General features: G+C 44.6%; 1 protein-coding gene across 1 annotated transcript in view; it reads left to right on the top strand.

Moving 5' to 3' along the window:
* The first annotated feature begins 3,300 nt into the window (after positions 1–3,300).
* The window catches only part of LOC147016840 (uncharacterized), a 31,681-nt gene continuing 24,063 nt past the window's right edge, over positions 3,301–10,918 (top strand). The window contains exons 1-3 of the mRNA XM_085845950.1: positions 3,301–3,440; positions 8,418–8,539; positions 9,937–10,224. Of these exons, the coding sequence (XP_085702076.1) occupies positions 8,482–8,539; positions 9,937–10,224 (346 nt within the window). The 5' untranslated portion in view covers positions 3,301–3,440; positions 8,418–8,481. The remainder of the gene's footprint in view (positions 3,441–8,417; positions 8,540–9,936; positions 10,225–10,918) is intronic.

Here is a 10,918-nt window from a genome sequence, read left to right as displayed (position 1 = left end):
ATCAGTTCGTCCTTGTCACACACACAACATGTGCACCAAGTTTCATCTGAATCCGTCTGCAACTTTTTGAGATATCCTGTACACAAACAAACAGACAGACAGAAAGGGGTGAAAACGAAACCTCCTTCCACTAAATAATAAAAAAAAAAAATAGAAGAAACGTTGGAAAAAAAAATGCTGATTCGATGGTAGGCTACACTAAACAGTAGTGAAGACCTCTCACACTGTTTCACCAGCCAGAACCGGCAGATCCAGGATTCTAGTTTTGGTCACAATCTTATCATCAAACATACGCAAAAGAATCCCAAGTCTTTTGGAGGTGTTCTTGTTGTTGCTCTCATCGATCATCAAATAAACTGGGGTTGACTTGCATTTCTCAACAACTGGCTCAACAGCGAGACCATTTTCACAATCTGAGTCGCCTTTTTTTCCTTTTGCAAGTAAACTCTGCGGCAGCTTTTGTATCGGGAAACATGTTTTTCACGAGATCTGAGAAGTAATCACCAACAGTTGTCGACAAGTTATGTTCCACCATGAATTTGCAAAAGAAAACTTCACCACATTTAGTGACTTGTTTTTCATCGAAGTCTTCATCCGATCCCCATTCGTTGTTCAGGGGTGTCTTCCATTTCCAATAATTACCAAAACATCCGGGGTGTGTTCCATTACCAACTAGAGAGTTCATAGAACATGATACCCAGCGCAGTGTTCAGGAGTATACAGGAGGGCCTTGCTGTTCGTGTGGTTACATTCTTGAAAATTCCCGTGAACTGCAAATCCGCAAACTTTAGGGGATAATGGGGAAAATATTGTTCGGAACTTCAACTTTAAAATTTGTCCAAACTGTACACTTAATTGTGCATTATTGTTGTGCTCTTCATTTTCATGAATAAAAGGGTTATTAAGAACATAAGATAAAGTGTATTGTCTTGATTTCGTTTTCAGCCAATGGCTGCTGGTAGCATCATTGCTGGGATCACAGCTGTGTCACTGATGCAGTGCCTCCTGTTTCCGGTAAGCAAGTACACATTTTGCCAACCTTGGAAGGATGACAGGCTGTGTCAACGCATCAGGTATTATTTCCACAGCAAGAACGCAAAGGGGCTTAAACGCAAGACCTGAAGATCTTCAGCCAGCCACCTTGACAGTTAAGCCAACACCAGACATTAGAGTTACTTTAAATGGATCTATAAGGTGACAGAAATTTGGAATTTTTACAGGGTGCCGGTGATAATCACTCATTGTAAAAGACATCTTGGATGTTTGGGGGTGTTTTTCCACCAATTAACGCCAGCAGATAGGACACGGGGCTTAGCATCCAACTGAGTGATGGTGAACTTTGTCTTGCAACACCCTGTCCGTGAAACACCAACCTGGCAGTTTACAGTCGGGTTGGTAATCAAACCCAGAATGGATAGATCAGTGCTAAGTGTGCCACCTATGAACCATCCTGTTGGCCAGTCGAGACACATAGAGCCAATGGCATATGCAAATATCACTTCATCACAAGTGTTTTACGAGTTCAGAACGAATTTATATAATTTAAATAGAGGGGTATAGATGGTAACACTCATTCAGCACAAGGCTCTATACAGAGTGTCGTTTCTGCCGAAATAGTTTCTTTAACTAGGATTACAATCCTGGATAGGTCGCCACTCCAATGCAGGATACCCGAATGAGTGTGACAGGGATTTTTAATTTGTCCAGGGTGATGAGTGATAGCTCACCTACTCTGACAAAGTCACCATAGAATATTTAACGTTTATCAAATAATGCTGGCAGATGGGACAACCAGCTTAATGTCCATCCAAAGGATGACACAGATTGTTGAATTATCCTATCTGTGAAACACTGGGATCACAGTTTATAGCTGGGTCGGGATTCAAACCCAGGTGAGACAACTTAGAGGTTTGAGCAGAACCTTCAATGGTTTCCTGTTCAAGGTACTCCGTGACATTACTGGCAGGATGAAACTGAGCATTATCTTGCATGGTGATGAAGTCTGGGTCAATGGCACTAGCAAAAGGGCTTACCACACGATGCAGAACTAATTCAATGTATCGACTTGCTCTAAATATACTTATTGTGAACACACGAGGTCTTTGCATCCACCAATATATGATAGATGCGAACCTGACAAGTGACTGACTTTGAAAGTGATCTTGAATCCACATGATTAGCCCATGATCAGTGGACTGATGTGTCATTCATTCATGTTTTGAAGATATCAATGATCTCATGGAGTGGTTGACCTCCTACCACCTTGACCAGGATGTCAGGTGCACATAGCAGCAGTATGTTAACGTCTCTATATGCTGGCAATCATGGAAGAGGAGCAATAACCTGGCCGATATGTACCTTTGTGTAGTTCCAGATTCCAACATTTAAACACCTCTATCTATTCCTCAGGAAAGAATTGCCACGAGCTACTCCCTGGAATTTTGATGTCAAATACAGGAGTAGGTACAATTAAACGACTATTACTGAAGTAGTTACTGTGCAAATGATTCACTCTGAAGTGTGAATACCTTCGAGAGTGAGCAACCCCACAAGTAAAGAACCCCACAAGAGAAGTGAATACCCCCCCCCCCCCACAAGTATCAATTCTAACAAACTCAAAAAAAACCCATCAAATGTACCTGTTAACATTTCATTCACAACTTTCAAACCGCACGTTTCACATTGTTTCTTCTTCTTGTTCTTCTTTTTTTACTCCAAATATCATGTTTGCTCCTATTTTAATTTGATTTTGAATGATGTAAAGAATAAATGCTCCTCCATGAACTTCGATTTTGTACAAAATAAATATTCTGTTATTATTCTCCATCGAAAAACATTAAGGCTAAAGCAAGTATACCTATAAATAAGTTCAAATGTATGGAAGAAACAAAGAAAAATGTTAGAAACTAGAGTAAGTCCGAATGTTAAAAAATTGATACCTTTCAAGGAAAAGATAAAATTAGCAACAAACGAACCTGTGACTATTTTATTGTTGAAAATTAAACGATGTGATTATTAAGAAGAAATATGTCCTATTTCGGGTTCTAATGACATTTTGGTTGTCCACGTTAAATGTCAACGCAACTGAGTCTCATGGAATTTAAACCATTTGGCCTTCAGCACAAGTTTTGAACAATTAATTAGCTGTGAACTCTACATTCTTTTAATGACGTCGGAGGATTTTAAAATCATCTTCCCTGAAAATGGGTGGTTCTCAATCTCCAAGGTACGTATGGTATTCCAAAAGGTAGGTGCTGTCGAGGGTGGGGCTCTGAAGGTGATTTCTACATATAAACCACCTCCAAGTTCCATCTCGTATTTGCAGACAGATCACAGTTGGTTCCGAGCTGGGATAATGATTACAGTCTCTGATTGAATCTCCAGGTGAAGATAATCGATTTGTGATTTGGTTCAGAAGAGATTTATTTTAAAGATTCAAGGTAAGTTCCATTTCTATTTATCTGTACAGGTTGTGTTTATATCCTAATAATCAGAATGTAAATGTGTGAGGAGGGAGACAACATTATAAGGTCCATGCTGAAAAAGGAAAGAAATAAATTAATGTTTTTAATTTTCTGGCACCAACTCATCCACCGAGTTCCGTCCAAATCCGTGCATAAATTTTTGAAATTCCATGCAATATATCATTTTAGCCCAATCACTCAATGGTGAAGAATCACGAGAAAAATTCACGGATCTGGATCTGAATTCGGATCTTCATCAAAATTGAATAAATTCTTCCTTGCTGCACACCCAGGTCAGGTCAGGTATGGGAGCATGTGCCAGAACAGCGCGTCGCTGCATCCACTTTCCGCCGGTACTCCAGGGGCCTCCGTCTGGCCATCCCCCAGGCAGATGCCAGGCCCATCCCCATCTCCTTGAGATGATGGTCAACCTGTTGCAACCATGAGGCACGTGGTCGACCCACTGGCCTCCTCCACTCATGAAACTCCCTCGCTGAGAGAATCTGATGAGCAGGATCAGCGTCAGGAAAACGAGCCACATGTCCATACAGCCGCAACTGACGTTCACGGACTATGCAGGTAACAAATCTCATCCGAGTCTCGCTCAGCAACCGCTCGTTGGACACAAAATCCGACCAGCGATAGCCAAGGATTCTCCGAAGAGACCTGGTACCAAAGGAATTAAGTCTCCGTCTCAGATCCTTGGTCAGAGTCCAAGTCTCGCACCCATAGAGCAAGACTGGAAGTACCAAGGACCTGAAGACTCGGACTTTCGTCCTCCCGCACAGGTACCGGCAGTGCCACACCCCATGATCCAGTGAATCCATGACTCCCCAGCCCGACCCAGACGTCTATTGACCTCTGAATCGCAGCCAGCAGAGACATGAATATCACTGCCAAGGTAAGTGAATCTCTCCACGACCTCAACATCCTCACCACAAACAGACACAGACAGGACAGCAGCATCCAAGATGTCACCGAAAGCCTGGATCTTAGTTTTGACCCAAGAAACCCGTAATCCCAGCAGCTCCGACTCCGCATTCAGCACCTCGAGGGCCCCCAAGAGGATGTCTAAAGTCTCCGTAAAGATGACTGCATCATCTGCAAAATCAAGGTCCGAGATCTTGACATTCCCAAACGATGCACCGCACTTGATCTCTCCGACATCCTCCCTAAAATCCAGTCCATACAAGTGCTGAAAAGTGTGGGGGCAAGTACATATCCCTGACGAACTCCAGTAACAACTGGAAATAAGTCAGAGATGGTACCACCACACTTCACAGCACTCTCAGTACCAGAGTCGAGTTCAGACATCAGATCGATCAGTTTTGGTGGCACCCCACGAAGACCAAGAATCCTCCAGAGGACATCCCGATTCACTGAATCGAATGCTTTACAGAGATCAACATAGGCTGCAAGCAGCCCCTGCCGAAACTCTCGTCTGCGTTCAGTGAGGACACGAAGAGCAAGGATACGGTCAATCGTTGACCTCTTTGGTGTAAAGCCTGACTGCTCTGGACGCTGGTGCTCAAGCAGATGGTGGCGAACCCTATCAAGAATTATCCGAGCAAAGATCTTGCCCGGCACTGAGAGCAGCGTCACCCCTCGGTAGTTGTTGCAGTCTTGGCGATCACCCTTCCCTTTCCAGAGAGGGACAACAAGGCCCCTCTTCCAGTCAGTTGGGATGATGCCTGTGTTCCAGGCAGAGCACAAAACTGCATGCAACGACACGAGTGCAGCGTTTCCACCAGCCTTGAGAAGTTCGGCATGGATGCCACAGATCCCTGGAGCTTTGCCCCGTTTCAACCGGTTCACCGCAGCCCGTGTTTCCACAAGCGAAGGTGGACCACAGTTGATTCAATGGTCAGCAATAGGGATTGTAACACCCTTGACGTCCAACTCGACAGCTGGGGGATCAGCCTGGTACAACCGCTCAAAGTAACCGGCCCAGCGGGCCTTCACTTCAGACTCCTCTGTCAAGAGCCTACCACTCTCTGCTCGAACTGCAGTGCTCCGAGGGATGGGCTTGGATGAACGTAATGCGCGAATTCCCCTGTAAGTGGGACGAGAATCACCTGTCCACAGGTGATGCTCTACCCCCTCACAGATTCCTTGCACATAGGCCTCCTTGTCCACCCTCAGTGCACGTACAGTTTTACGCCTCAGCTCCCTGAACCGCTCAGCTCTGCCATTCAGCCTGGCCCTGCGACTCTGGTCGATGGTATCCAGTGTCCCTTGAGAGACAAAATTCTTCTTTGCCCTGCGGTGAGCTCCAAGGCATCCACCGGCAATATCAAGGACGGTGGTCTTGAAGGCGCTCCACAACTCCTCAGCTACTCTCTCATCCCTGAGCTTGGCAACATCCAGCCTCGGCTGGGATGGTACCATTCTCCAGGATTTAAGGTGCAGCTTTAGAGTTTCTACAACAAGCCTGTGGTCAGTATTGAGGAACTGAGCACTCCGGTAGACCCTGCAGTTCTGGATCATCCTCCAACGACCGTCAATGAGGACATGGTCAATCTCCTTTGCCACACCGCCAGCGTTGGAATACCAAGTCCAGCGATGAGCTTGTGGGCGCTGAAACCATGAACCAGCCACCCTAAGTCCATGACTTCTTGCAAAGTCAAGGAACTTAGTGCCATTCTGGTTCATAGTTCCTGACCCATGGGAACCAACACACACCTCATAACCATCCCTATCAGTTCCAGTCGATGCATTGAAATCCCCGCAGACTAGAAGTGTATCTGGTCTGGGGCACTGTTCAACCACAGACTCGAGTGGGGCGTAGAATGCATCCTTCATGGTGAGATCACTCGCCTCAGTCGGAGCATAAACAGAGACCAGGGAAATGACACCTAAGGAGTGACGAATCCTTAATCTCATAATACGCTCGTTGACCGGTGTTACCTCAATTATCATTGGGCTCAGCTTATTGGACACAGCTACAGCAACTCCTTGGGTATGGTAACCATCAGAGCGACCAGACCAATAGTAGGTGTAGCCACCCACCATTATCTCGCCGCAATCCGGTCTCCGAACCTCAGAGAGAGCTGCAATCCCGATGTCCAAACGCTTGAGCTCAGATGATAACAGAGACAGGTGATCATCCTCTCTTAGGGATAGGACATTCCAGGCACCCACCCGAAGGGACCGCCTCAGGTTAACCCAAGGAGACCGCCGTCTGGTGGACGCACACCCAACGTGCCATCAAGTCTCGTCCGAATCCGTCCACACATTTTTGAGATATCCTGCTATATGTCGTTTTTGGCCCTTTTACTCAATGGTGAAAAATCACTGAAACAGTCTTAGATCCACATCAGGATTCGGATCTTCACGAAAATCTAATTAATCTGGTCATCCTTGTCACATACCCAAACTCTCCACCAAATTTCGTCTGAATCTGTCCACAACTTTTTGAGATATTTTGTTAACAAACAGACAGACAGAAAATCATGAAACCATAACCTCCATCCACCTTCGGTGGCAGAGGTAATAATTTATTTTTTGTTCCATTGTAATAAAGGTTCGATATTTCATTGATTGTTTAAACTTTCGAACCTGTGTGTGCCGTGATTTCACGAGGAATTGTCATGCAAGAGTCACACCACACTCGTGTCACAATGTTTTGTTATCTAAAGCAGCAAATCTTAACCCAAAGAAGCACATCAGAGTGCCATAAATGAATAAATAAAACAAGTTTGTTTTTCCCGAAACGTGAAGTGGAGGTCCCCATTGGTAAAGAAACCCCCATTTGTAAAGAGACCCACATTTGTAAAGAGACCCACATTTGTAAAGAGACCCCAATTTGTAAAGAGCCCCCATTTGTAAAGAGGCTCCAATTTGTAAAGAGATCCCTATTTGTATAGAGGCCCCAATTTGTAAAGAAGTCCCCATTCGTGAAGAGGCCCCAATTTGTGAAGAGCCGCCAATTTGTAAAGAGATCCCTATTTGTAAAGAGGCTCCCGTTTGTGAAGAGGCCCCCGTTTGTGAAGAGGCTCCCGTTTGTAAAGACGCCCCTGTTTGTAAAGAGGCCCCAATTTGTAAAGAAGTCCCCATTTGTGAAGAGGCCCCAATTTGTGAAGAGCCCCCAATATGTAAAGAGGCCCCCATTTGTGAAGAGGCCCCCATTTGTGAAGAGGCCCCAATTTGTAAAGAAGTCCCCATTTGTGAAGAGGCCCCCATTTGTGAAGAGACCCCCATTTGTGAAGAGACCCCAATTTGTAAAGAGGCCCCCATTTGTGAAGAGGCCCCCATTTGTAAAGAGGCCCCAATTTGTGAAGAGGCTCCCATTTGTGAAGAGGCCCCCATTTGTGAAGAGGCCCCCATTTGTAAAGAGGCCCCCGTTTGTGAAGAGGCCCCAATTTGTGAAGAGCCCCCAATTTGTAAAGAAGTCCCTATTTGTAAAGAAGCTCCCGTTTGTGAAGAGGCCCCCATTTGTAAAGACGCCCCTGTTTGTAAAGAGGCCCCCGTTTGTGAAGAGGCCCCCATTTGTAAAGAGGCCCCTATTTGTAAAGAGACCCCCATTTGTGAAGAGGCCCCCATTTGTAAAGAGGCCCCCATTTGTAAAGAGGCCCCCATTTGTGAAGAGGCCCCCATTTGTGAAGAGACCCCCATTTGTGAAGAGACCCCAATTTGTAAAGAGGCCCCCATTTGTAGGGAGGCCCCCATTTGTAGGAAGGTCCCCATTTGTAGGAAGGTCCCCATTTGTAGGAAGGTCCCCATTTGTAGGAAGGTCCCCATTTGTAGGAAGGTCCCCATTTGTAGGAAGGTCCCCATTTGTAGGGAGGGCCCCATTTGTAGGAAGGTCCCCATTTGTAGGAAGGTCCCCATTTGTAGGAAGGTCCCCATTTGTAGGGAGGCCCCAATTTATAGTGATGTTAGAGTGTAAGCAATTACTTACCGTATTTCAAGCATAAAACAGAAATTAAGAAAAATCTTGTGTTCTTTCACCAGACTCGAAGAGTTTCCATCATCAGATACAATTTCAGCGATTTTTACATTTTGTAGCAGATACGACATGGGAAGGTTTATGACAACATTCCTCTTGTTTTCCTACCTTTGGATCACATTCAGTGGTGAGTTCATGCAGCACATGCATCCGATGTTTCAAACTGTGTGTGGTGTTATTACTTCATATGCAGCCTGTGGCTGATGGTTGCATCATTGCTGGGAGCACAGCTGTGCTGCTGATGCAGTGCCCCTGTTTTCAGTAAGGTTGTACTAATTTTGCCAACCTCAGAAGGATGACAGACTAAGTCAACCCACCTGGTGTTATTTAATGGTGGGAAAGGGCTCAAACTCAAGACCATAAGATCTTTAGGCAGCAACCTTAACCGTTAACCCAACAACAGGCTTACTATGTGTATGTCCAAACAAAAGACTTGGTTACAAAACAAAATATGTCAGACATGCAAAGAACAAAGGTTGATTTATTATTGATACACCACTCAAATAATTATGTGGCATTTTCTCAAGCAGCACTGTGGAGGTAACGCGGGTCCTTGATATCATTTCTGACTATTTTCTCTTAAAATTGACAAACAGTTGACCGTGATAGGTTTCCGTGAAATCAATGACAGCTTGAGATGGGAGCAGAAAGCGTTAAGTGTTGCACTGTTTCGATGTGGGAATGCCCATTTGCTTTTATAAGCGAGAGAAGGGTGAGAGTAATGAAGGAACAGCTTTGGAAGGGGAGGTTCAGGCTTTTGAGGGGAGGGGGGGGAGGAGAGGTTGACAACTTTCGGTGGGGCGGGGGTGGGGTGGGATTGAAGGCTAGAGTATGGAGAGGGGATTGATGCCTTCGGATTAGGAGACGGAGGAAGGGTGAGTACATGGGGGTGGTGGGGAGCAAAGATGGGAGAGAGTTGGGAGGGGAGGCTGAGGCTTTGTTGTTGAGTTGTAAGAATTGTATGTGTAAATTAACTCACAGCAAAAAATGTAATTGGTCAAAGGTGTGTGTGTGTGTGTGTGTGTGTGTGTGTGTGTGTGTGTGTGTGTGTGTGTGTGTGTGTGTGTGTGTGTGTGTGTGTGTGTGTGTGTGTGTGTGTGTGTGTGTGTGTGTGTGTGTGTGTGTGTGTGTGTGTGTGTGTGTGTGTGTGTGTGTAGGACCTTGCTCACCCACACAACTGGACAGTTTCTCCATCTCCACTGGACAGTTTCCCCATTTGCTAATTAACGTAACAAATTAATGTGCAACTTTTTGCATTGACGAGTAATGAATTCTTTATAAATAATTTTCAAACTAAATGTATGCAAAATTTGAGCTCCATACCAGAGGTGGGTCACAGAAGTTTAAAAAAAATACACATTTTGCTTGTTCGGCCCACGGTCTATTGTGAAACATTTATTTCCAGCATGTTCTGTTAATTTGAAGATTTAATTAAACGTGTGTTCAACATGTTCTTGAGAAAATAATTAATTTTCAGGATGTCTTTGTTTTTGCAATATATTCGTGATGCTATCGATTTTTCAGCAGAAACGACAACACCACCAACAACAACAACAACAACAACAACAACAACAACAACAACAACAACAGCAACAGCAGCAGCACAGAGCTCTGAGGCATCGTCAAGAGCCCACAGTAATGCCAGCACTATATACCTCATTGAAACCTCCACGGGTGCGAATACAACGAGCACAAGCACTCCCACGAGTGCAGCAACCACAGTGTTGTCATCAGCTCAAACCACACCAGCACCAGAAGTGAGCGCAACAGGAAGTAGTGATACATCCAGTGATACAACTGAAACTTCAACAGGTATGACAACAATGGCCACAAGATTTCTTGATGCATTTATTCAACCTGGATAAACGTTTAAGCCAACCAGAACATTTTATGTTTTGTCTCCCAATGATCGGCAAGATATGCATCGTGACCATAACCAAAATCAAATTGGCTTGTTCTTCGTACCTATCCAACCCATCCACGAAGTTTCATCCGAATCCCTGTACATCCTTTTGAGATATCATACTATAAATCATTTTTGGCCCTACCTCTCAAATGCGCAGAATCAATTAAAAATATTTGGCATCCGGATCCTCACCTCCTCCCCAGCTCCCCCCCCCCCCCAAATTTTCTTTTTTAATCTGTCCTTGACACACAACTATCCTGTCCATCAGGTTTTGTCCGAATTTGTCCTCATGTTTTGAGATATTGTGCGATATATCATTTTGGCCAAGTTCTCTGAATTGTGAAAAATCGCTGAGAAAAAAAAAAAAAACATATCGTATCCAGATCGGGATTTGGATCTTCTCCAAAATCGAAACAATTTGTTCTTCTCACACCCCAACCTGTCCAACAAACTTTGTCCAAATGTGTCTGAAACTTTCTGAGATATCTTGCTCACAAAGAGAGAGCCAGACAACCAGTGGTGAAAAAACAAATGTTATGGTGGAAATGAACAAAAGTCCTCATTTGAAATATTTATTTCAATCATATTAAAGCAGAGATT

Source organism: Eptatretus burgeri, chromosome 11, assembly GCF_056783735.1.
Source record: "Eptatretus burgeri isolate ZD-2024b chromosome 11, Ebu_testis_v1, whole genome shotgun sequence".
NCBI classification, from domain to species: domain Eukaryota; kingdom Metazoa; phylum Chordata; class Myxini; order Myxiniformes; family Myxinidae; genus Eptatretus; species Eptatretus burgeri.
This window is presented reverse-complemented; position numbering and strand designations above follow the sequence as displayed.